Below are 27,644 nucleotides of genomic sequence, written 5' to 3'. Positions count from 1 at the left end.
TTGTTTAACAAGTGCAATTTTCCAACATCTTTATTCAGATCTGTCAAATCACCAATTTCATATTCAAAAGTCATATATATTTCAAGCTGCTGTGATTTTTTGATCAGATGTAGGATATGTATTGCACCGATTGCCAACAGTCAGCACACTCTGACTTATTTGCTCCCATGCGACACCTGACATCTTCTCTTTGATATAAGCCTCTCAGTTCTTAAGTCCTCAGCTGTGCGGGCACTTTCACAATACAGAGAAGGGGCTTATCTGTCGAGGGGGGCCGTTGGGAATGATTTGTGGGGGATTTGATTTTCATCCCTCTCACTGTATGGCTGCATAAATAAAAGCCTCCAAACAGACTGAGCACAGAGGCGACCTGATGATGGAGCTGTAGCATAATATCTGCGATGAATGGAGAAAATGGCATGAAACTTTCATTTGTGAGCTTGTCTGCTGAGTTCTGATTTAAATATGCTCATCTGTATGTGTGTGAGATGCTATCTAGAAAGTTAAAATGCAGAACAATACAGGTATTTTGCCTTAAAGCTTCTGGTTTAATTATGTTTCCTTTGTAGTGTTTCCAGAAATTAATACATCTTTGTATTCATCCACAATGGGAAATAAAAGGCTAGTGACACACACTCTTTAACTCAAGCTTAAAGTGCCTTAAACCAATTGAATTTCTTCTCATTTTGATAACCGTAAACGTGAATATATTTTGTTGGGATTTTATTTGCCTGACCAAAATATTAAGTATTGCAGAATTATTTTTAAATACAAAACATGAAGCACATCTGTATTCCGTCCCTCTGAGTCCATCGTTTTTCTTGCCAACTTTCTTGGCAACATCAGCTAATAAGTCTTTTGGGGTGTGTCTATAAAGGCTTTGTACATCAAGAGAAATAAGTTTTGCCCATTCTTATTGCAAAGTGGCTTAAGCTCAGATTGGATGTAAAGCCTCTGTTCAAAGTAATTTTCAAGTCTTGCCACAAATTATCAATGAGATTGTGGAAGGTGAACCTCTGAAACACTCTGCAGTCTTTTACAGCCTCTAACAGTTTCCCTTAATGGCTGCACTTTATTTAGTTCCATTAATCTTACCATTGGCCTTCTTGTCCCTGGTGGAGAAAAGTATCCCCACAGCATTATGAAGCCACCACTAATGATTTCTAATAAACCTCTGAGGCCTTCACAGGACAGCTGTGTTTGTACTGAGTTTAAATTATAGACAGGTGGAGTTTATTTACAAGTTAGGGAAAATTGGATGCAAATGGTTGCAATGTTTTTAGGGCTATTAATACAACTGCAACCCACACTTTTCAGATGTAAAAAACAGTTTGAAAACGACATATTGTTTTCCATGCAATTCCCAATTGCTTATAATCTATCAGTCTATCACATGAAATCCCAATAACATACATTAAAATTTGTTTGTGATGTGGAATAGTGAAAGATATATGACTGCTTTGGCAATGAAGGTTTGTAACAACAGTTTATTAGTTCAGACGTTAAACACTTTGTGAAATCCTGGTCGATCTGAGCAGGTTGCATGGTAAAAGTTTTATGGTTTGTTGTTTATATAAAGTCCCAGATTCAAGACTGAGAATCCATAAACGGGCATAATAAAAAGCATTAAAAGCTATTTCTCAATAAACAATTATTATTTCTATAATGAGCTATAGCCACCATCTGCTACTGATGCCATTCAGGTGGAGAGCAGCAGGGAAAAATAACATTTCTGATAATGACCAAAAAGCCACAAATGACCTTAGACCTGCTGTTTTCCTGTAAACTAGCACTTCAATCAGTGATTTTAATTAATGGGTTCATGCTTGCTATTCTTTTGCATTCTGCTTGGCAATTCAACAGTAACTAAGGATGTGATGAAGATTTGTAGGTAAAACAATATTTTTTTCCAGGAGGATGTGCAAAAAAAAACTTAGAATTGAAAGAAATACAAGGCAAAAAATAAGATGCTACAAAAGTCCCGATAAGTTGCCCTCTTTCTGTACCTTTGGTGAGGTAATCGTAAACCGTTTTCTCCGCCAGCTACGAGAACGTCTTCTTATTTTATGCGATTCTTTCTTATACTGATGGCACACCTCAAACAGGCCACAAACATGCACATCTATAAGGGCAACTTTTAAAATGGAGGGTTTAATACAAATTGTGAAATTAGGTGAAGCAATATTGTAATGTTGAGAATCTTCACATTCTTTTTGAAAAGCTCTTTGTCTTTCTTCCTTATAAGTGAGTAACCCTACCGTAATTCAAAAAAATAAACATTAATAACTACGAACTTCTAAATCAATATAATTTATGAAATGTAGCATGGAGAATTGTACCAAATCTAAAAATAATTCATTAATTCCTTGCTTAGTACCAAAGTGAAAAACCCTTTTTCTAGTAATTACACTTCCAGATATAATGAAGAAACAATAGTTTACATTCCACTCTCTCTGTGTTACTATAAAGTACAGTGCACAAGTCTTGAGTCATCCCTTATTTCCTTATATGTTACTTTCAAGTAGTCAGACCTTCCAGTAATGTCTCCAAATAATCTGAGTAACTGGTGTAAAGGTTTTCTAAAGGTATGCTGACGTTTTTCTTTATGGAACGACTGATTAATTTCTGTCATTAATTTCTGTCCAGAATTATGTTAATTAGCAGTGTTGTTAAAAACAACATAGAAAAAAACCTTTTCTAAATTGGATCTTTGGCAGTTATTAATAGCACTGTCAAAATGACATACGTTTTTCCTATAGTACTTAAGGTAATACATTTTGATGAAACAATTTCAGCTCCAAGAGGGTGTTCGTTGAAAACTTGGGGTATCCGCTGAAGAATGATGATACTCTCAGTTACTGTGTCAGATGTATTGGATTAGGTTTTTTTTTTTTTCTTGTTTGTTAAAATAGATTACTTTTCATCTCCTACAGACACATTTTTAGTCCTGACAATTCTACTTTTGTTGTTTACTTGTCCACATTTGTAGGTAGAAAAAGCCATCCAAAAAGGTACAAGGAAACTAGGAGTCACCTAGCACATTTTCACAGTACTGCACAACCAGACATCCACAAAACAAGTTAAATATATGGCTTTAAAAATATTCTTAAACCCAAAAACTACTTCAGTGATATTTTCATTTCAGTACAAGCAAAGAGTAGTGGCTGATTTCAAATGATATAAACAATAATATTTAAATCACGATCTTAATGCCAAAAACACAAACTATGGACTATTTTCAATGTTTTAGTCAAGACTAGCTTACTACAAAGCACGCAGGGCTAATTCATAGCATCACTTTGAGGCGATGTTTGATGTCCTAATCTGCAATAACAACCCATCTTGTTTAATGACTTAGTTGTACTTTATACACTGAATATTTTGACATGCAGTCATGCTTTCCTACCTCGCACCACAATGGTGGTTGACTTCTTGGCTGGGTTTCCCACATTGTTGCTGGCCACGCAACTGTAAACCCCAGCCTCATCTGAGGTGATGGCGGGAAGTGTGAGTGTGCCCCCATTTACTACGCTCCTCTGTGGCAGGGTGTCGTTACTGCTGACCCAGGTGAGGATAGGGGGTGGCTCCCCTCCTGTGGTGATGCAGACCAGGGACACGGTCTGACCGGGATTAACCACGATTGGATCCTCCACCAGCAGTTTGATAGATGGAGATGCTGTGGAAACATTGTATCCTCATGTCTAATCTATAGTTATTCACGCAGGTGCATAAACATGTTTTTAATTTAACTTTTTCTTCAGACTATATATCAGAAAAATCCACGAGAAATCAGCTTGTGACCAGAATGGGGTGATCAGATGTAAGACACATTTTTATTTAAAAACAACTGTACCTTCTATAAGAAGCCAAAAAATTGTCTGTGGTTAATTTAGACTATGGTAAAGTGAGGGAGAGCAAGACGTGTACTACATAACCGATAGACTAAAGAGAGTAGGCCTTCAGCAAAGTTGGGTCATTTCTATTATCCTCTCAAGCTTTGAACCTCTGTCATGAAATCTGTAAATGTTGGCAGGTTTGTCAAACTTTCAAAGACAAAGTATAGCCGCCCATTCTCTAAATATACACACAGAGACTGTTGTTTTAGCAATGCTAACTGCACTAATCACTGAAATACAGCAAGATGCTAAAATTATTTTAAAATGTCAACTCTAAAAATGGTACTCTTGTGAAATAGCCTCTGCCTCTAATACAACAATCAATAAGCACTCACTGTAAAAGACTAGAAAATAACAATTTCACTGCTATGTTGTTCCCTTTAAGATAAATTTGAGTGTCGAAGACAAGTTAAAGCTTCACAAAAAACAGATTTGTGCATCTCTATATAGAATAGTAAGTGGTGTGTAAAATATACCTATCAGTGTGTTTAGTTCATTTGATTTACATTATTTGCACATATAAAACATGAAAACACAACAGTTACAGAAAAGAAGTAAGCTGTGTAAATGAGACAAACAAAAACTTAACCTAAACAAAGTTATTACATGTAGATAGAAAAACAAAGTAATCAGCTAAAAATAAATGATAACACAAGCAAAATGAAAGATTCAACTTAAACAATAAAATAATATTTTTCTGTACCTGTCTTATTGGTGAGCCCGAAGATAACGCTGCGGTCGGGAATCCCACACACATTTCGGACGGAGGCAATGCAGCTGTAGTTGGCATAATCTTGAGGACGCAGGTTCTTCAGCTTCAGGATCTTTGTTTCCCCCTGCAGCTCAGACCAAACCAACACTGGTATGCAAATATGTGCAAAAGCATCATCCTAATTAAAAGCAGGAATTCTATAAAAATATATCTATGAAAAAGGCCTAACAGCTCCAGAGAAATGTCAAAGACATGAATATGTATTTGCAGCTTTAACAATGGCAAAAGGGAGAGAAGAGTGCCGAATTCAAACATATTACCACAGCACTCAAATTTGTCAGCTTGCCTGCTACCAGTGAGAGGATTACTCCACAGAAAAGGCTCCTGCAGAATTTTCACAGCAGAGCTACAGAAATATGGATGGGCTCAGTAGGGGAGCTCTCCACAGAAATGGCTATCTCATTGAGAATGTGTGTTTGATTCCAACTGGGCCTGTCAGCCACAAGCCTCGCCCAAAAGGTTATGATGAGGATGTAAACCTTTGATCTGGCTGACTCCAGTGTGTGGGTGTAGGGACGAGGAACGCAAAGGAAGGCAGATTAAAACATGAGTCAGACACATGCTGCAGCTGCCCAGAAAACATGGCAATCACCACTGTCTTTTAGACCCTTTTAAATCCAAAGAAGCCAAATAATCTCTTAATTGTATTACATTAGCCATGGGCCTCACATTCCACACCCTTTCTCTTTCTGTCACCTCCTCTGCTTTGAAGCAGTTGGGATGAGGTTGGTAGTAATGTAGAAATGGTTAAGGTGGGGAAATTAAAGGGGAAGAGAGGGGAAATTAAAGGGAATGAAATTTTCTTTGGAAAATTTAAGGACTAAAGAAAGAAATGAAAAAAGCTCAAACTTGGGTAAGAGGGATGGACAAATTAATGTGAAGACTGATTACTACTATATACAAAATGGCTTCAGCACCAGGAATTATTAGCAGACAGTAAAGGGAAGATAAATTATGGGGGGAACTTTAATGTTGAGTTCTGTGAACATTATTTACGCCTGTTTTCTCTGCGGCGGCTTTAGTTAAATATTTTCAACCAACAGGTAACTGAATGAAGAAAATGTGGTTGTAAATGGATAACAGGACATTTTTCTGGCTTAAAAACAGCCCCATTTGTTATTAATGATATTTCAGCAAAGCCCAGATTCAAGTCCAGTCAAAGAGGGTTTTTTTTTTTTTCCAAGCAATAGAAATACAAGGTTTAAACCCTCCGTTGGAACATGTAGGAGTTGTTTAAGACTAAAGAAAAAGCTCTATGCCCTGTTATTATTATTCTCTTTTTTTTTTACCAAACTGGGGCTGCACGGTGGCACAGTTGGTAGCACTGTTGCCTTGCAGCAAGAAGGTCCTGGGTTCAATTCCCAGCCTGGGGTCTTTCTGCATGGAGTTTGCATGTTCTCCCTGTGCATGCGTGGGTTCTCACCGGGTACGCCGGCTTCCTCCCACAGTCCAAAAACATGCCTGTTAGGTTAATTGGTAACTCTAAATTGTCCATAGGTGTATGAATGAGTGTGTGTATGGTTGTATGTGTGGTGCCCTGCGATGGACTGGCAACCTGTCCAGGGTGTACCCCGCCTCTTGCCCATAGACTGCTGGAGATAGGCACCAGCTCCCCCGTGACCCACTATGGAATAAGTGGTAGAAAATGACTGACTGACTTTTTACCAAACTTGATCTTGATTAACAGGCTGAGATGTGAATTCTCTTTCAAACACCACAAAGCAAAGTGTATTCTCTAAATTCAGGGAGTACTCTTTGTCTTAAAAATCTACACTTCTCCCCACACTAACCTGCCTCAGTAGAGAGACATCAATTCCTGTGATTATGACCCTATATACTGAAAGGGCTAGAAACGCAGCACCTTCAAAAGGATTTACATAAATGCTGTTGTGACTGCATTCAATGTTACTTTTTTGGCACACTTTGGTTATTGTGCTATTATATTGCATATTGTTTTTTTTTTTTACGGAGAGAAATGAAACAGAAAAAAATAAGAAGCATGAAAGAGAGAGAGGTGGGGCAAAGGAAAAGAGGAGAGAATGAGAAAAGAATGGAGGAAAGAAAGAAGGATGAAAAGAATACAAGATAACACCCTGCTTGCTTCTACACCTGCATAAACGTTCATATTAACAGCTTTTTTACCAAAAAACCACCCAACAGCCACAGTGTAGAAGCCCCAGGGAGCTGCAGCGACCAGCCCACAGTCCCTGCCAGCAGCCGTCTACACCCGAGCAGATACAGCCATGGATCCAGAGACCCGAGACCCCGGGACATTTCACCCCCCAAGCAGAGGCCCGACAGAGCCCAGAGGTCCAGGCCCCGGCAAGCAGCCACCGGGATCGAGCCAGCATACACCAAAGCACCCAGCCCCGGACACCGAGAACTACAGGTCCTTCTCAAAATATTAGCATATGGTGATAAAGTTCATTATTTTCCATAATGTAATGATGAAAATTTAACATTCATATATTTTAGATTCATTGCACACTAACTGAAATATTTCAGGTCTTTTATTGTCTTAATACGGATAATTTTGGCATACAGCTCATGAAAACCCAAAATTCCTATCTCACAAAATTAGCATATCATTAAAAGGGTCTCTAAACGAGCTATGAACCTAATCATCTGAATCAACGAGTTAACTCTAAACACCTGCAAAAGATTCCTGAGGCCTTTAAAACTCCCAGCCTGGTTCATCACTCAAAACCCCAATCATGGTTAAGACTGCCGACCTGACTGCTGTCCAGAAGGCCACTATTGACACCCTCAAACAAGAGGGTAAGACACAGAAAGAAATTTCTGAACGAATAGGCTGTTCCCAGAGTGCTGTATCAAGGCACCTCAGTGGGAAGTTTGTGGGAAGGAAAAAGTGTGGCAGAAAACGCTGCACAACGAGAAGAGGTGACCGGACTCTGAGGAAGATTGTGGAGAAGGGCCGATTCCAGACCTTGGGGGACCTGCGGAAGCAGTGGACTGAGTCTGGAGTAGAAACATCCAGAGCCACCGTGCACAGGCGTTTGCAGGAAATGGGCTACAGGTGCCGCATTCCCCAGGTCAAGCCACTTTTGAACCAGAAACAGCGGCAGAAGCGCTTGACCTGGACTACAGAGAAGCAGCACTGGACTGTTGCTCAGTGGTCCAAAGTACTTTTTTCGGATGAAAGCAAATTCTGCATGTCATTCGGAAATCAAGGTGCCAGAGTCTGGAGGAAGACTGGGGAGAAGGAAATGCCAAAATGCCAGAAGTCCAGTGTCGAGTACCCACAGTCAGTGATGGTCTGGGGTGCCGTGTCAGCTGCTGGTGTTGGTCCACTGTGTTTTATCAAGGGCAGGGTCAATGCAGCTAGCTATCAGGAGATTTTGGAGCACTTCATGCTTCCATCTGCTGAAAAGCTTTTTGGAGATAAAGATTTCATTTTTCAGCACGACCTAGCACCTGCTCACAGTGCCAAAACCACTGGTAAATGGTTTACTGACCATGGTATCACTGTGCTCAATTGGCCTGCCAACTCTCCTGACCTGAACCCCATAGAGAATCTGTGGGATATTGTGAAGAGAACGTTGAGAGACTCAAGACCCAACACTCTAGATGAGCTAAAGGCCGCTATCGAAGCATCCTGGGCCTCCATAAGACCTCAGCAGTGCCACAGGCTGATTGCCTCCATGCCACGCCGCATTGAAGCAGTCATTTCTGCAAAAGGATTCCCAACCAAGTATTGAGTGCATAACTGTACATGATTATTTGAAGGTTGACGTTTTTTGTATTAAAAAAACTTTTCTTTTATTGGTCAGATGAAATATGCTAATTTTGTGAGATAGGAATTTTGGGTTTTCATGAGCTGTATGCCAAAATCATCCATATTAAGACAATAAAAGACCTGAAATATTTCAGTTAGTGTGCAATGAATCTAAAATATATGAATGTTAAATTTTCATCATGACATTATGGAAAATAATGAACTTTATCACAATATGCTAATATATTTTGAGAAGGACCTGTACATGTAGATCGGTGGGCAGAGACACCAACCACCGCCAGGTAGTGTGGCGGGGAGGAAATAGGCCCCACATTTGATAGGGGCCCTAAACGGATCTAGGGGAGGGAGCAGCCCTAGACCAAATATGACACAAAAAACATGCACGCAGTCATACATTCCCACCCTCAAGTGTACACATAAAAACACTCACACACACGCACCCAACCTAAACACAAACAGCAATGGACGTCGTACACTCACTCACACTCCCCATACATACTCTATACTCCCAGGTCCAGGTGCCGATACCCCATACAACCAGCGCCCAGACCCAGGAGGTGGTCCCCACTCCAGGCCAAGCACATCCCGCCAGCCACCCCCCTGCAGGCAGAAGACATGCTCCACCGCCCCACCCACCCGGCCGCCAACCGTAGCCCAGCACCCGGCCAGGGGCCAGAGCCACAGACAGAAGCATTGGAGGAAGGCCACCACAGCATGCTAAGGAGCGGGCAACCCGCCAGCCCCACACCCAAACACCGGCGGTGCCCCAGGATTCTGGCCACCCACCCTCCCGCACGGTACACCTTGCCACACCAAGCAGGCTGGCCAGCCCCTTCACCAAAGCAAAGCCGCATCTCAATCAACACTGCTCACTGTCCGGCCAAGACCCCCTCGCCGGCGCCCCTCCAACCGACGGACCGGGCACCGAAGCCAGGGGACGAGATCCAAAGAAATCCAAGCGATCCCGAGAGATCCGAAAAGCCAGCCCCAGTACCAGACAACCCCCCCCAAGACCCGAAACCTAACCCCAGTCCAGATGCCGACCAGAAGGCCTGGTCCCTCTCCTGGCCTTCGACCCCAGACGGCAAACAGCAAATAGCATAATGTGTTTTTACATTGTTAGGTTATTAGACAATCCATAAAAAAGACTTTGTTTGAGTAAAAGGCTGACCATAATTTTTATATGTTGATTTTCAGTCAATGCTTGGTCCCACATCACCTTATGCCGAGCTAAAACTGGTAGAAGTCCTGTTTTGGTTTCTTAATGTGTAGGTTTTCACAGCAAGGGCAGAAAAGCAGTGAAGTGGCTTTGGGATAAATTATTTTCCACATCATGAAAATCCCACAGTGGGATTTTCTTGTTGCAACAAAAGCCAATATTAAGAGATAAGTTAATTTTAATTAAGCTTTTCACCACAGCCATCAAATTATTAATTAGAAGAGCCACATGGTGAAAACAGATGGAGAAAACACTATTTTTGACTTTTTGTACTTTTAACAGTTACCAGTCTCCAACATTTCAACAGTATCCCCAAGTATATTTAAGAATTCCACAGTGCATAGTGTCAATATATGTAAAAATGAGGATATGTGGAGAAAATAACTGGCAGCAGAAAATAGAGGGTTTCTTTAATAAACCCACAGCTCTGGGCAGAGGTTGTATTATACTCTAGTTCCCTGTAGCAAATTTAAAATGCTACGTCTGCATGTTTGTAACGTCTTTGGGAGTATAACACATCTGCAAGGCTTATGATAATGCAAAGGAAAGGGAAGAATAAATGAGGGTAGGAGTCAGAAAGAGAAATTTTACAGGAAATCCTTTTGTCTTCTTTCCTGAGTCCCTTAACTGTCGTTGGGTAATATACAGGTTTAGATATGAAAATAGTTATGAATGAATTATTTGGAGTGGGTCTCACAAAATCTTAATATGTGGGTTTTAGTTTGTGCTCTAATTTTCAGACCCAATTAAGGCTCTAATAGAGGGCAGTAGGAGGGATGGAGTGCAGATGGGATAAGTGTTATTCAAGGCCCTGTAGTGCAGCTTCTTCATTTTGCTTTACCCACTCCATTAGTTAACAGCCATCTTTCTCCATTTGGCCAAACATCAATTTCACTTCCTTTTCCTCTCTTTCTTTATTGCCTAAGCCTCTTTTCCGCTCCTTTTTTTTGGTGCAGACTTACATTCTCATTGATCTCGACTTCCAAGTTCGTACCAAATCACATTTAACTCAATGTATTGAAAAACTACAATACCTTCACAAGTGATGGAACAATTTCAACCAGCTCTTTGTTGACTGCAGAAAATCCTTTTTGGAACAAAGCTTTTCAGTTTGCAGACTGCATAGAGAATCCGCTTCATTCAACAGAAAAAAAACCCTGATTGTAATAGAAACTATTTCACAAATATGCATGCAAACTATGAAACTGGGTTAGGGGACTCTATTATTGCTTTTCAGGGGGTTAATTAAGACAAGTTATACTGTCCCTCTCTGAGTTTAGTCGGGCATGAGGTAGACAAATGAAACTGAAAAGCTATAATTACGCCATTTTCTATATGATTGCCATTATTCTGTGATGGGGATTATTTGTTAATTATGAACCAAACCTTGCCTATATTTGTAGTAATAAGGCAGAGTATGTGTGTATGCCTGGATAAAATACTATTGTGCTTCTTGCTTATGCCAACACATTTAAGCTTTAACTTTATATGTAAAACACGATTTTCAGAATAAAGTTCTCTATTGAATTGGATTAGAATTTTGAGTAACAATTATAAAGCCCCTGTAATTGCTTTGATTTATGAGCAGAAGTAATCTTTTGTTTGTTTTTACTGGCACAATCATTATAAATGTGCTGTAAACACAATATTTTATTCCACACCTGTCATATGTGACTGAAGGAATCAATATGTTTAATGATTTATGAGCGCATAAAGTATCTGCCACAAACACTCTCCTTTGGAGATGGAGCTGAATTTCATGAGACAGACGAAAGCTGAATAATTTTTTTGCCAATAAGTATTTCAGCTGTAATAAAGCATTTTGATTTTTTTCTTACATGCACTTGGGTAAGAGTTCTAAACTGGCATTAGAGTAGCAATTGTTCTCTACAGAATCTGCTGTTCATATTGATAAAGCATTAATTCTCTTTGTCTGTCAGAATTCATTTTAGTAATTACTATTAGTAGTATTTAATTGAGTAAGAATGTTAAAAAAATGCGCCTGATGCATTTAATTTTGACCATCTTCAGACACAAATCCAATTTTATATACAATCATATTCAATAAATTAGAAATAAGAGTTCCAATTAGGCCTGTTTTTCAGATTAAGAGTAGTTTTTTGAAAGTAACAACCTCTAAGCATTCATACTTGCTGGCATCCCTTTGGGGAACATAAGGAAATGTCTGTCCCCGAAATAGGCAACATATTCCTGCACAACATTACAGTGTTATTTATTTTTTGAAAGATAGAAATGCTATTGCCAAAAACATTATAACTACAACTGCCAAAGATCCTGAAACTGAAGAGTCCGAAATACTGTTAAAATTTAAAATACTACCAGGATGGCATCCTAACAAGAATGTACAAACAGAAGCTGGAAAACATAAGGCTGGTATGCACTTGGAGATAAAACACCACACTGAACACCTGACAAGCCTCTAGCAGTTTGTTGTTCTTTTCCCATACTATGTGTTAAACCTTGTACAAAGAGGAGGTATGGGAAAATTATTTACTAAAGACCAAACTTCTGAAAGAACGTTTATCAGCAAAGCTTTCTTAGGTACGCTGTATCTCAAATAAAGCATAGTCAGTAGGTTCTATCGTGATGGGGGACTTCTTTGCTAGAGCTGGAATTATAGAATGATCCAGAAAAAAACAGGCAGATAGTTGTTGGTGGTAATAAGCAGTGATAAGCTTGACACATCTAGTTCCAAAGACAAATAACCACTCCTAACTTTACTTAAAAAAAAAAAAAAGGGGGGGTGTATCCAATCAAAGTAATAAAATCTGATGATTTGTGCAGCTGAAATTTGTTCTGATTTATGACATGCATCTACAGAGTCTTTCCTCTGTCTTACCTGTGTGAAAAAAGGCTCATAAATTTCCACGCCCTTGTCAGAGCCCTGTGTCAAGACCTCCCTCCCACGATGCCAGCTGTAGCGGACAGGCGGGTTGGAATTGGCCACACAGCGCAGGAATACGGTTCTCTCATAATAGAACTGCTCTTTAGCTTCTCCTATACTCTGGTGCACCGTAATCACCGGGTTATCGAGGTCTGTCAGAAGAAAAGACACACAGAAGAGAAAGCATTCAATAAAGATCTGTCTGTGAGCTGTGGGAGTTTATTTTTTACATTAACCAATGACACAGACTACATAAATGCAATGCCAAAGAAACAGCCTCAAAGAACCACCGATCCTCTACCATACTTAACAGTAGTCTTGAGGTGCTTTTCCAAATATTTATGCATTTATACCAGATCCAACTGGAGTTTATGTTGGTGAAAATCTTTTTCACCAGGTCTGATAGCAGAATCAGCTACAATTTGTTTCCAGCATTAGCAAACACAAATACAATATCTCACAAGCTGAGCTGTTTGATTTTGGTTTAAGGTCAGGCAAAAGGATCAGAACTTCCATCACATTTTGAGAGACGGTTATCAGCATGCACTTTGGGATCGATATGAAAAAGGAGCTGAGAGGCCCCACTACTTAAACCACTTAAGTCAATAGGATGCAGCCCAAGGGCACATTGACTCCTCAGTCAAATCGAGCTGCTGTGTGCTCCAAGTTGCACTCCATTGTGAGCTTTAAGCAAGACAGAGGATGACAAATACCGCTGAGAAAATTATGTTTGATGTCCATCACTTCAAAGAACCCTGTTTGGCGGGCCTCGGCTCTGATTTAGAAATGCTGTGATTTGACACATCCATCCAATCCCCAACAGATTTGAGGGGAAGTTTTACCCGAACACAAGACAGTTGGTTATTTGAGGAAGCGCTTGTGGTTGATTAAATGGATTCAAAGTTAATCATCTTACCCAGCTATCGCATTAAGCCTTTGCAAATGGTGTTCATCATAGCCGTGCTGTCTTTTAGCATGCTAATACTTCGTCTTTTAGATTATGTCCATTTGCATGCTCAAAGAACGGGGGGGAGGGGGGTTTGGGGCGAGCATTCTGCTTCTCTTTCATCTCCGTCCGAGATGCAATCAGTTTTAAACATGAGCAAAAAGGCAATAAAAGAAGAGGATGAGAAAAGCTAATTCAAGTTATCCCCCATGCTAAAATTCCAACTGATAAAGCCTGACCTTTTGCATATGAAGGGAAAATGGATTGAGTGCATTAATGAGTGTGTTAGTGTTTCAGCTGCAGAGCAACAAGGTGGATGATTGGACTTGTGGGTGAATATGCATGGGGGAGAGTTTACAGTAAATGAATACACACGTCTTTAATCATTATAGGCCTCCAGAGGAAAAACTGTACACACCTCAGATATTATTAATAGATGGATTCATCGCTTTTAATTCAGAGGCTTTGCCCCATCCCTGGATTTGCCAGGGATCAGGCCCTAATCAAGGTGCCTGTGGGCCATGATGCATCCAGCCTTGGCGCAACAGCCAGGAGAATGCTGATTCCTCAGTTTCATTAAAGGCGTATTCTGCCCTACAGCCCCTTAATCAAAGTCAAGCTGCGGTCAATACTTCATCCAGGATCTATTACAGTGTCTAAGGTAAAACCAATTACCTTTTGGGGAGGGGGTCGGTGACAACACCGTAGAGAGCACAGAGCAATCGCACCACCATTTCAGATGAGCAGATCGCTCTAAGTAAATACACTGATTCATTATAGCAAGGCAGGGAAGAGTATGAATCCTACATCTTATCACCAACTCCAACCGCCTCCTGCCCCATTAGTTTCCAGTATCAAACAGTCAATTTACCAACTGTGGCAGAAATGGAGTGATTCATTGACAGCCCTATCTACCTTGGGAAACACGTCTTTGAATGCTGGACCTGATACGAGGTTGCGGTGACAACGGTGAAAGCGTCTTCCCCTGTTAGCGAGTGTCTAAGGTAAGGAGCAGTTTGAGCTATTAATAGGGCCAAAATGATATGCAGGAAGAAAGTGGATGCTAGAAGCGTGGAGATAAATATGGAAATATGGAAATGAACGAGCTGGATTAAAATTTGATGAATTTCAAACAAAATTCCACCACCGACATCAGTCTCCCTCCTGTAAGGAGGTTGGGCGTGTATGTGTGTCATTCTTGTGCAATTAGCTTCTTACGTCACGCTTGACTGATTGTGAGGCTTAAATCCCTGAGCCCAGAGGAAAACTGCGTTGTACAGACTGCCTGTGCCAGAGTTGTTAGGGTTTGTAATTGTAGGTTTATGGCTTCACAGGCCGGTAAATCTTCCCATGTACAGCTAAACGCTCCAGTGCACTAACCGTAGCCTCACTTCTGCTAACCTCTACCAACTATGACAAGCCTCAAATCTCTGAATTTCACTGATAGGAAAACACTGGGGGAAGGGCAGCATGATACACTGATGTGCAAACGCTCAATACAATGCCTGTGTTACTCATGGGTGATCTCGCAAGGCAGGCACATAAAAAAAGCTGCACTTAAGTTTGTCACCAATCATTTCAGTCTCCACAGTGTGAAAACCTTTAACAATGTTTGAAGATGATGATACTCCCATCTGATTAACACACATACAGGCTCGCTAAAAAAAACAGCAGCTATGTGAAAACATGCGTTGCTTAACTCCACCTACCCACACATGCACATCCAGAGACCTGGGAGTCTGTCCCTTGGCTGCAAAACCAAAACCAGTTTGTCTATATTTTCTTGACTTTGATGTCTTTCACCCTTTGCACCTGATGTGATGAAGTCACCAAAGAAAAGATACCTATCATGCTGTCAGCCGTGAGCGACAGAAGCATGCCTCTAATTTCACCTAATGACTGTCCTGGGGGTCGTTGCCGACCTGAATGACATTTGTGTCTTTCATGAGCAGAAATGGTGCCATTATGTCACTGACAAGCAAATTAGTTTTATTTTCTGCCAAGGGCAAAATGAGAAAGAAAAGAAAGAATCCATGATAAAAAAAACTAACAAAAATACTTTAAAGGTCTCTACAGTTGAGCCCAAAATTATTCATATCTCTGGCAGATCTTTTAATGTGAACATGTTTCTTTTGTCTGGAAGTCAGATTATGATATTTCAAGTTCAAGACCGGCCAAACTTGGCCTTGATCCACTAAAACAGATTTTTTTCTGCTACTTGTTTGCTCCTCGCCGTCTGCATTGTCTCAATATCTGATTAATCAAGCAAATAGCATTAATGATCACAAACACCCCAATCAAGTACAGTAGGTATCCGTTTTAAAATTGTTTTGACATGCCATTTCATATTAAAATGTAAATAAACAACAAATGTGTATAAAGTTTTTTTATTAACTTTTGAGCAATCCGTTGTAATTTCCCAGTAGAAAAAACAACATTTTGGTTAAATGAACATTATTTTAAATCCATATCTGAATGGATTTGGACTGCATAAACTTCAAACTGTTACAATATAAACAGAGGGTCAATAAAGTGAAAATAATATAATTCTAATTTATGGCTAAAGGGCAGAGTAGCTCTAGCATTTGTTAATTAGACAAGTTATTACTTGGCAGTCTTAAAGCAATCTAGAAACGTTTGTCAATGAATTTTTAATGTGTGGTAACTTTGCTTGAAATCATGCAGTATGGTCGGCTAGTTTCACTTTAGCAGCTTTTCTACTACGCAACCTGCAACATTTTTCCCGTAGAAGTAAATTTCCTGGAAGTTCTGTTTTACTCTGGCCTTTTCTTGTGTGTGTTTCTACTGAGGGGTACAAAACAGTGCTGCTTATAAAAATAATGTTCCCTCACATCAAGAGAGTCACTCCTCCAACAGCAGGACTGCTGAGACACATCTTTCTCAGATGTGCAGATGAGAGAAAGAGGATCTCATTGAAGAAATAAAAAGCTTTAATTCTGAGAATTAAACTTTAATCAATGATTTTGTCTCAGCATTTACATTTCACAAGTTATATAAAGTCACTTCAATCTTATGGAGAGGTCGAACTGTAACAAACTTTAATCAAACATTGTAATAAAGGAAAAAAAAAGCTGCAGACAGACTTTTAATAATTAAAGCCAGCACTGTGTGTTACAAAGAAGCATTAACCACACAAATACACACTTAAGCAGCTGCCACCTTTTTTTCAACTTAATTGGTGTATGATACACAGTCCTGGGGGATTGGGGATATATTTATATTTAAGATGATAGATATTTGCCAACATAAAAACTAAATATTTTTTCCATATGATTAATAATGAACAGTAGATGGAAAATACTAAAACTAAAACTACTACTAGCAAAAGCTTACCAGCCTCAAACCACAAAAGTTATATAGTCCAGGATAGATACCAAAATTACTAACTCCCAACCAACATCTGATCTGATTTGGTCTTGGTCCCTGCAGTGGAAATAACAGTGGAAAAGCATGGCTCTGGGTCCTGGAAAAGGTTCTTGCAGTGGAAACAGATTCAGCTTGAAACGGCCTGTTAAGGTAAAATCCTCATTCATGACTAGATTTATTAAAGTTTGACATTATTTTAACTATACTATATCCTGGGATAATGAAAATATTGTATAAATATATGAAAATTATCAATATGAAAACTAACACCAAAACTGTGTTCCACATTGTGTGGAGGTCATGCTCTGACACATATGTACTTCCTGTTTAGCTCTTGTACTGCTGTTCTTGTTGAGTATTATATTCTCTGAAGACACAGTGATCATTTGGACAGGGACTGCCCTGATTATTGCATATTTCAAACACAGGTATGAACAGTAACTTAGCTTTCCAACACACAAGATTTCTGCAATGACATCTTTATATCTAAAGCTTAAAAAAATACTAAATGAGACAGATTTTTTTTTAATTTAAGCATAATCCAAAAAGGATCATGCAATTAAGCATTTATTAACACAACATTTCATGATCACGTTGCAGGCAGAAGTAGAGAAGAATTATTAATGAAAACGGGCAGAGTTGAGATGGAATGTCACACTATGGAAAAATGAACAAAACCGGAGCTGACTTGTTATTTGTAGAATGCCTTTGTTCCAAGAGGGAAGGTTATCCCCTTGTCTGGTAGAGTTTTAACAATATCAACTATTCCTCAGTGTGTGCGAGAGTGACACCTTCATGTAGTATATTTAAATGTTTCCAGCCAGCTGTGTCTCCTGCTCAGACAAGATGTTATATGTGTACGGCTTAACAGCTATCATTTTAAGCACATATAACTTAGGCAACAGTTAAAAATGTTGCACAATTTGTTGTTCAGTAGCTATCCCTAGTGTCGCCACCACTGTCTTTTCAAATCTTTATCTAGACAGTATTTCACAACAACAGTTCGACAACAACCGGAGTCGTCATGGCACTGATTGGCTCATTGTTAGTTTTGTGCTGCTCTCCTTGAATTAATTCCATTTTTAATCAAAGCACATTTGCTTCATGTCACACTCCCTGACAAATCAGTCCACTTGGTAGAGTGGATTGATTCAAAAGTTTGAAGCATAGAAATTAGTCATTTCAGGTTGACAGATATTCACAGATCCACACAAAAATATATAAAGAAGACAAGATGGTCCCTAACGTAGGAGCGAACCATTAAAATTTAGGCTTTGACTCTGTTCAACAAGCTAAATGCACTTTATATCTGGAAATATTGTTGAACGAAGCAAACATGCACAGCTAGGCCAAAAAAAAAAAAAAAGTTAAATATGTAAATATTTAATTAGATTGTCTTTCCCTCCCAGAAGGTTCCAGGATATGTTAAAAACCCTTCACAACATTTTATACAAAATGTAAATGTTCTGGAGTTACATCATCCCCCCAAAAAATTATATTATAACTACGAGGTTTTTACTACTTTATTGCAATAAGACCAGTTTTACCTCTATCATCACAATGCTGCATGCTTTGTAACCATACCGTCTTATATCTTTCATCACAATTTATTTTTGCTCTGTTTTTTTTTACTTGGCAAGAAGGAAAACATGAAAATGTCAACAGTTCTAGAAAATTGGGCCAAAAGGTGCTGTGATCTTATGCATTCTGAATTTTAAATGAAAAAAATACAGAACATTAAATTCTTCAAAGTTGACTTCTCTCTCCAAAGTTTTTTCAGACGCTGACAGCCAGAATATCATTAAAGTGTTATTTGCATTTAAGAAAGAAGCTGCTAAAATTGGCATATAGTGAGTGAGTGAGTGTAATTTGCAGGCTGCAGACAGAATTCTTGAAAGAAGCTCGCCTTAGAGCAGCTTTCATTTAGCTGAAGTATGAATGCAGTTCCAAATACAGGCAGAGACTTCGTCACATACAGTGAAGCTGTTGGCTGAAAGTATCTCTGACTCTGCTGTATGTCCATCAGACAATCATGTTCAATTGTAAATCAAAGAAAATAAACTTATTTTAGATATAATGTGGTAAAGGTAACAATGCACTTGATTTATGCAGGGTGAAAGGTAAATAAGCCACATTTGTGATTTATAAAACCCATCTAAGGCCTTAAACCCTTCATTTTTCTGATGAAATATGTGAATTCAACATATGATTTACTCACAGGACATTTGATTTCTTTCCATCTCTCATACCTTTGGCAACAGTGACCTCTATCTCATGGCTACACTCCACAATAACTCCCTTCTGCAGGCTGGATCTATTTAGTGTCAAGCTGTGGCTTCATACTAGAGTGTGACTGTAGTGGAGGATGGATGTCTGCAATATGTCCTCTCTGACGAGGCTGCCTGTGTGGCAGAGATATCACCGCAAACTGAATATCATTCTTGAGCCCACGAGCTGAGTGGAAGTGTCTTTATATACCTCGCTGAAGAGGATGAGAGAAAGCAAAAAACGTCATCACAGGCACTATGTGACATTGGAATGTGAAAGAGATCTTGTTTTGTTGAGATAATTGGACACACTGGTAAATAAGAGTCATTGCCTTTGTTTAATATACTAATGGTTAGCAATTTTACACAAAAAGAATGATTGAAATTCTGAGAAAAAATAATTATTTCTTAGACGATTATTGTCATTCAGTGGCTCTAAAAGGATACACACCATAAAAATGTTTTTGTGATTTGAAAAATGATAAATGACTTAAAAACTCTTTCTCCATAAAAATAAGACATATATACGTATCCTGTTAAATTCAACTAAAATAATAAAATAAAATAAAAATGCTAAAGACAAAAATATATAGAGAGGAGGGCTGCAATTACCTTGTTGCATAAATGTGCAAACCCATATTATGATACTTTGTTGCTTCACCTTTAGATTGATTCTCAGCATTTAGTCTTCCTCAGGTCAAACCTGCCATCAATTTTAGTGAATCTGATTAACCTGAAATTTAGTTTAGCTGCCAATCTTAATTATTTCCTTGGCTATGTTTGATCATTTGCATCTTTTAGCTAAAGCCATAGTTTGCAAAGGTTACAAAGGATCAAAAGGATATCATTGTGCAAAGGTATCAGTCAGGAGAAGATTTCAAAGAATTGGAAAAAAATATCAAGCAAACTAGACATTATTATTATTATTATTTGTGACAAACCAGATTTTCTTCTAAACCTTGTGAAAACTGGTAGCCTGCCAAGAGCCTGACAGTAACACTCAAGAAGATGCAGGATTTTCCAACAAGTAGTTATTGTGTTCTACATGTGACTACAGTAACATTGGTTGGCAAATATGTTTCCTCCATATGTCTAGACAAAGGAGAAGGGTTGTAAGAAAGAAAAAAATCTTTCTAAGAGAACATCTAGAAGAAAGAGTTTTAATACCCCGTCAGCTCTAGCCTGAAACTTAGATAGTAAAGATGAAAATTGGCAATACTCTTTTTAGGATCATAATAAATCCAAGTATGCACCCACATCACATGGGTATATGAAAGGAAAATAAAAAAATTAAAACATCCTATCCAGAGTCCAGAACTAAACTTAACACAAAATGTTGGGAATAACAAGTAAAAACAATGGTAAGGAATGTGGCAAATAAACAAATAGATTAAAAAGTATGTACAGAAATAATAAGTATATAAGACAATATGAATAGTGCAATTGTCTGTAGCAGTTGGATTGTATTGTAGCAAAGTTCACAGTGACCCTGTAAATTGACTAATGTATATGAGAAGGGGGGATTATTGGGAATTTATCAGTCTTATGTTGTGGGGGGTGAAATTGTTGTGGAATCTGGTTGTTCTAGATTTAAAACTGCAGAACCTTTTGCCAGAGGGCAGCAGGGAGAACAGTCCATGGCGGAGGTAGGAGGAGTCTTTTGTAATTGACCGAGCCCTGGTCAGGGATCGTCTGCGAGCACATTGAGAGCCGCTGTAAAATGATGCTTTTTAATTACGTTAACTTTTTATATGCATTTAGTGTGTCTGAATGCAGGTTATAAGTATGACCAAGGTAAGCCATTAACAAAACTGCCTACATATCTTGGGTAAATTGACAAGTTTCAATATCATCTCCTTCCTAAAGTAATTTTTTGAAAGCTTTTCAGAAAACAGAAAAAACTTCACAAAATATATATATTTATTAAAAATTTCACCCATAAAGGTGAAATAGCCATTTCTTATGGTCCTTTAATTAAGCTACATATCTTTCTCAATTAGATCATATAATGAGGAAAATTAAAAGAAAAACAGTTGATGAAGTCATCTTTAAAAAGAACAAAAAACGTTGACAAAAATTGATTACTTGTTCTGGAGCTCTTCTACTCTTTGCTAAATGCTAGCTTCATGAATGTAGCTACTTTGTGACCACAAATGCCGACTAAAAGGAAAAAAAAAACATTTTTGACAAAAAATGACTTAGGCCATTACTTTAGGAAGGTGACGATGTATTAGTTACATTTTAATTAATGTCAAGGTCTTATTTTGGAGAGCAATTTTAAAATATTTGGGAATATAATTCGTTGCTATAGTACAGTGAGTTAAGCAAAGGACTAACAACACAAAAAAACTTGTGTGAATGCTCAAATAAGTGAATTTCTGGAGTTTTGTGTTTTCCCAGCATTTTAGCTCTTTGTTCCCAACTCAGAACTGACTTCAGGTCAAGTTTTCAAGTGTCATTTCATGCTGTACTGTGAAATTACTGCCAAGTGTGCACTTCTTTTGTTTTACTTTATGTATTTATTTTTCACAGCACCGGTGTTATGTTAGCTGATTGCTACTCACCAGTGTTCAGTTAGCTGATTACCCCTGCTTGTGTAAATTTACTTTAGTTTTCATCTTTCAGTACTCATCAATCAATTAAGACTTTTTGTTTTATTTTTTTAATTATTTGGTTGTTCCACTTGTCTACAAATGCAGACAAGTTTCAATCAGATGAAGATATGGGTCATATTTTTTGTTGTTTGTACATGTTGATGTCTTTGATGATTTAAAAACACATAAAAAAAATAAAACAAACATATTATCTATTTGTTAAATACACATTAAAACATACAAAACTGAAACATTTCCACTTTTTAATGATCCCAAAGCGTACACAATCAAACTTCTATTACATGCATTTAAAACTCTATGTTCATAATATTAATTCAGAAACAAAGGTATAGTAGCTCGAAGCAATGTAAAACATCAAAAGCACTGTGTAAAAACGAGGTTTTACAGAACACATTTATATTTACTGTAGTGATTTGTGAACTAAACTAAATATACCAGGCATTCCCTATTTCTGTAGGATAAAAGAACAGTAATGAATGATCCACTTGCTGTGGTTGTAGAAAAATACACATAAGTTTTCTAAAGAAACTTCACAGGCTCATTAGATTAGGCAGCACCATGTAGGGCAAAATCATTACTTATTACCTACAAAATGCTGTAATATTTGTGGTTTTTTGCAGAATTCTAATTATCAGATCAGTTAGCATGGATCAAAACAGCTATTTTAATAAACTATATAGAAGCAGAGCTTTTCAACCATGGCTTACCTGAAGGCTATTCTTCTTTCTCTCTTTTTCTGCCAAGAACACTAACCTGACTGGGCAAGGTGGGTGAAGCCTTGTAAAGGGCAGCACACCACCACTGCCTCGCTTGCTGTTTGGCATGCTTTTTTGGAACTTTGTAGCAAAGGCTGAACTATTCATCATTTACTTGCAGTTACATTTCTGTTGGGAGATGGAGAGAAAGCTAGCTTCTGCTCTCTTTCACTGGGAGATCTTTTTCGTTTGACAATTTAGAAGACTCATTTTGTGCTGTCAGAATAAAGCATAAAACTTTAAATATGTGAATGATGCATTCAAGTGACATGGTAAAGTTGTTCTGGGCTTTAACTGTAATATTGTTTTAAGACCTGAAGTTGATGGAGCTTTTTAAGATGGCTGCATCTTTATCTTTTTCAGCTTTTCCAATTCAGCTGGGTTTGGAGATACAAAACCTGTCTGTCAGTGTATGTGTGTGTATGAGTGTGGAAACACATGGATTTAACATGTGATAAATGAAAGGGCAGACATCAGCAGCCTCAGTAAAAAGGCTACAACCCCTCACTTCCTCCTGGTGATTGAAATGGGGAAATAATGAGACAGAGTTCTGCTCTGTGTGTTTCTATTTGTGCCTGGGTCTGTGTGTGTGTGTGTGTGTGTGTGTTGGGGTGTGAGAAGTAATGAATCTCCTCCTTATCCTTTCCCTTAGACAGTGGCATGCCTTTACCCATCTTTTCTTTAATTCATCTCTCTAAAAAATAAGCAGGCAACAGACCTAACAGCAACGCCTAAAAACTCACCATTAGTGTTAGACAAAAAGCACCAGCAACATGATGGTGGTCTTTTTCTGGTTTCAGCCTAATGACCTTCTTCTTTGTGTGGTCTGGACTGAGACCACCCAAGGTTATCTTCCTTGAAGCGCCGTTTATTGACATTCAGTAAGTAAAAAATAAAGCACTCATATTTCTTCTTCAAATAGCAAGGACATTCCGTTTGTTCAGAAAATGCAGCTTGTATTTTTTAATATAAATAGAGAAACATTTCCCTGTACTTTAGAGGTTGTTTTGTTCTGTTAGGTGTACAAGACATAGTGTCATAAATGAACAAACCAACAGAAAAGATTTGAATTGTGAAAATCCATTGCCATTATGAAAACATTAAATTTTGAAGTACATAATTTTACCTGAAACACATATTGATTCATCTATAATAATTACCCAACCCGTGTTTTTTCTCTGTAAAAAGAAGAAAATAATTGCCTATAATAAAAATAATGTATATTTAAAGCAGCATTTTTCATAAGGTACCAATTAAGAGTATTGGTAACAGCTCTTCTCAATATTATCAGTAATTCCCCTCTGACTTTAAGCCAATGACTAAGACATCTTCTCTCCATCTAGATGTGATGTGTGAAAGGACAGATGCAGCAGAAAAGGTTAAAGTCAATCAGCTGCTGTCTGAACTACCAGGCGAATGAGTAACAGTGCCGTAACAGTCAATATTTGAGAGGGTTAGGGTTATCCTTGCCTCCTTTGGTTCTGGGAGGTCATTTATGAATGCTTACATTACATTTGGCAGGCGACTGGTAATTTGTAAATGGTTACAGTCTTCTTAAAAGGTGAACAAATTTTTGGCCAAAACTGTTTTGTGAAAGAGGTTAATGGCCTTTAACTAAATGGCTAGAAGTGCCTTTTCTTTTCAACAACTGTGCAATTATAAAAATGCAGCAGGATACAAACATTTTATAAAACTGTATAAAGAATGCAGACAATTAAATTTTCTTCTTTGTGCACAAATAAAATGGGTGCTACCTTTGTGTTCCTTGTAATTAAAAATGTATCTTGGATCATTATTGATGTGCAGCCATAGGGCTAGCTGGTTCCACTGGATGCATCATTAGTCTGTCTTCTTGTAGATCTTGCTTTTTGAGGCAGATGATGTTGTTGTTCTGAAGGTCCTGGTCAGATACATACTGTAGTTGGAACTTAAAAATCATCTCTCTATTCCTCTCTGCCCTGGTCTTCTTCATTAGTCACCTAGACGCTTCTTTTGTAGATTAATTATTTGAAAACCTAAAGTTTTTTTTAGAACAGATGACTGGGGTTGTTTCAACCACTATGACTTGTCCAACTCACATGCAAGGCATTGCAGAAGATTGTTGATGTAAGGGGATATTTTATTGAGTTAAATATTCGTCTATATCTATGACGAAATAGCAAAAAAAAAGATAAAAACCTATAGTGATTAAAAAATTACTTGAGTTTAAACATGTCTAGATTACAGTGCTGCCTTTAAAAATGTAAATCAGAGCAATGGAAATAATAATGTTTACTTATTTATTTGGTTTAGGTAAGTGTATTCCCCATAGTTAAAAGTAAGATATTTTTCTTTTCATACAGTTATAAATCAACTGAATACACATCTGGAAAAGGCTTTGTGAAGGTGTTTTAACCTTTCATTGTCAGGTTTATAAATGTCATAAAAATTATATGTTTGCTGCAAATATGCTGTTATGCATGCTAATACTCATTTCTCTTGACTTTAACTACTGTCATATACATGTTGAATTGTCTTGAATATGTATTGATCAATATCACAATCAAACATTACAAGACAGTTTGGATAATTGTAAAGAAGAAAATGAAAGGAGTAACAAATCTCTCTTGTACAGAATCAAAATATCTAGCAGCTTAGACAACTGAACTGGTAATTATGCAGTATCATTAAAACAATTAGTAGGGTAACATGATAGTCAACCATTAGTCCACATTGCAGCATTAAATGAGAATGTTTGCAGCAGTCTTGCACTGTAGAACAAGTTTGTTGCAATAATAACTGTGTGCAGTCACAAACAATCAAAACGTTTACTATGTTGACCTATAACTATTAACTTTGTGTGTATGATTATGTGTTTGTGTAAAATCGTAGTGCATTTTTCTGTTTTTCTGTTACCACTATTGTTAGATCTGTTAGATTTAGATTGGATTTACAAAATACAGTACAATGAACTGGCACCCCTGTTAAAGATGTGTAAAAAGCCTAAAAATATATTTTATAACGGTAAATTAACCCTACACTTGAATTGTTTACTTGTTTTAACAAAATCTAAGGTGGCACAATTGTTAGTAACAATAAAAACCTTTCTAAGTTATTGTAACAAAAGGCATATTTGAATTTTTATCCTTAGCTTTTTACAATAATCAGAGCCTTTGATGTTTAACCCATAACTTTTGTTTCCCTGGGTTGTAAATATGAAGGGATAGAAATGCTCATATTTCTTTAAACCACTGGCCAGTAGGCTGGACGAGGAGCCATCATTTACTGTATCTTCCCACAACACAGTGAGGCAGATGGTAAAGGTGAAAATAAATATCCATATGTCACTATTAGACAACTACAGCAATGAAGTTTGCCTTTACACAGAGAGTTTTAGACCGGACCAAATTAAGTCATGGAGTTTCAACAGACTGTTTCAGGGGCGGTACTGCACTCATTGGGAAGAAAAAAAAACATGAAGAAGAAAGTCCATCTCATCTGCGTTTTTGTTGCAAACGTATTTATTTGATGTACTACTGTTTAATGTTGATCATTAAGTTGAATTTTTAAAATACTACTAACCAGTGAATATTCAACAAATATTATTCCAAAAAATAAACATATTTTTAAATGAGAGCACCATCTGGAAACATCCTTTTTTGAATGGAATTTAAATATTTGATATGGATGTACTGTATGTATCTTATAGAACTTATGTGTCATATTTCTTACAGTGTCATATTTGGTTTAGTCACATACATTTTCTGTTGTTTTTTTTAACGGATTTTAAAAACTTAGTGAATTTAGCTCTATTTTTTAGCTTCTTTTTCTTCACTGATTACAAAGAAAGCATATGTTGGGACCACAGAGCCATGGGTTTTCAACACTAAAACTCCGGTACATACTTTCCTGGAACCTTTCAAAATAAAGTGCATTAACCTTCTTCCAGCACAGCCAGGAAAGTGGGTAACTGCGGACTTCCTGTGGCGCCAATACCCAAATAAAAGCCCCACCTTTCCACAAGTCTTTCTCTTCCATACGGCCTCCCAGAGGGACCGGTCAGGAGGGAACAAAGCGCGCTGAATGTCTTTTGCTGGTAAAAAGACATAAATTCAACTGGATCCAAGGACCGATTACCGATCATATGCAAAAGTTAAGTAGAATGAAATACTGTCTGTGTATCCGGTATTTTCATTCATGAACGGAGAAATTAAGGTGTAAGAGTTGCTTACATTTTCTCTTCGAGGCCCCACAGAAGCAAATGGTGTTTCGAGAGAAGCCGGTGGAGAAGCTGTTTCGACAAGCCGAGTCTGGAGGAAAGACGACGGCCGCAACCGTGTTTACGGTAACGAACAGCTGGTCACCTTCTGATCGGGAGAAACTGAGGAAGTTAGCGGGAAGCTAACCTTTGTTCACAGAACAAACGCACCTTCGGATCGGAAGAAACTGAAGAAGTTAGCGGGAAGCTAACTCTTTGTTCACGACGGATATCTTCTTCAAACTTCGCCCTTGGACAACATTCACTCAACAGGGTCAGAGGTTGGGTTTTGGGCAGATTAACGGATTGGTTTAGGATGAAATTATCTAAACGTTTTCATGTTATGAAGTTTGTTTTGTGGAACTCGGCTATCTTGGTGCTAGCATGCTACCTGTAGCACCCAGGCCGGTTTGTGTTCTTTGTATGTTTTAAAGCTAAGATAAACTTTATTTAAAGGGTGGTTTTAACCAGAACATTGCTCATAACGTGCCGTCAGGGCTTATGCATTTTAACCCTGGTATTTTAAAGGTATGTGTTGATTCTGGCGCTAAGCTATCTCTAGCTTAGCACTTTAGCTAGCTTCTTTGTTAGCCCAACGGCCAGCCGGTAAGAACCCGTGTGCTAGCATTAAGGCTAGTCAACAGAAAGGTTGTTAGTTTTCAAGCTAGTGAATAATAGTCCCTGAACATCATTTGCTAGAGTTGATAACTAAGTAAACACCATTAAGCCCCATTTCTCCAGAAAGATTTGGCTCTTTTCCAAAATACTCAATAATATTTCTTCAAATATTATTTTAATAAATAAAGGCAGTTAATTAGACACCGTTGAGAATTAGTCATCCAGGAGGTTGGTTTTATTCAGCAGATCATTATTTAAAACATTATTTTA

General features: G+C 38.0%; 1 protein-coding gene across 4 annotated transcripts in view; it reads right to left on the bottom strand.

Annotated features, from left to right (window-relative positions):
- Positions 1-27,644, bottom strand: part of LOC124881945 (MAM domain-containing glycosylphosphatidylinositol anchor protein 2-like) — a 309,655-nt gene that overhangs the window by 139,934 nt on the left and 142,077 nt on the right. For 2 of the 4 annotated variants that reach the window (XM_047387943.1, XM_047387941.1), the window contains 3 exons: positions 12,505-12,701; positions 4,600-4,735; positions 3,407-3,676 (listed from right to left, as the gene is read on the bottom strand). In XM_047387943.1, coding sequence (XP_047243899.1) covers positions 3,407-3,676; positions 4,600-4,735; positions 12,505-12,701 — 603 coding nt within the window. The remainder of the gene's footprint in view (positions 1-3,406; positions 3,677-4,599; positions 4,736-12,504; positions 12,702-27,644) is intronic. The other 2 variants (XM_047387942.1, XM_047387944.1) reach the window with 1 other exon arrangement.

Source organism: Girardinichthys multiradiatus, chromosome 15 (genome assembly GCF_021462225.1).
Source record: "Girardinichthys multiradiatus isolate DD_20200921_A chromosome 15, DD_fGirMul_XY1, whole genome shotgun sequence".
Lineage (NCBI taxonomy): Eukaryota > Metazoa > Chordata > Actinopteri > Cyprinodontiformes > Goodeidae > Girardinichthys > Girardinichthys multiradiatus.
This window is presented reverse-complemented; position numbering and strand designations above follow the sequence as displayed.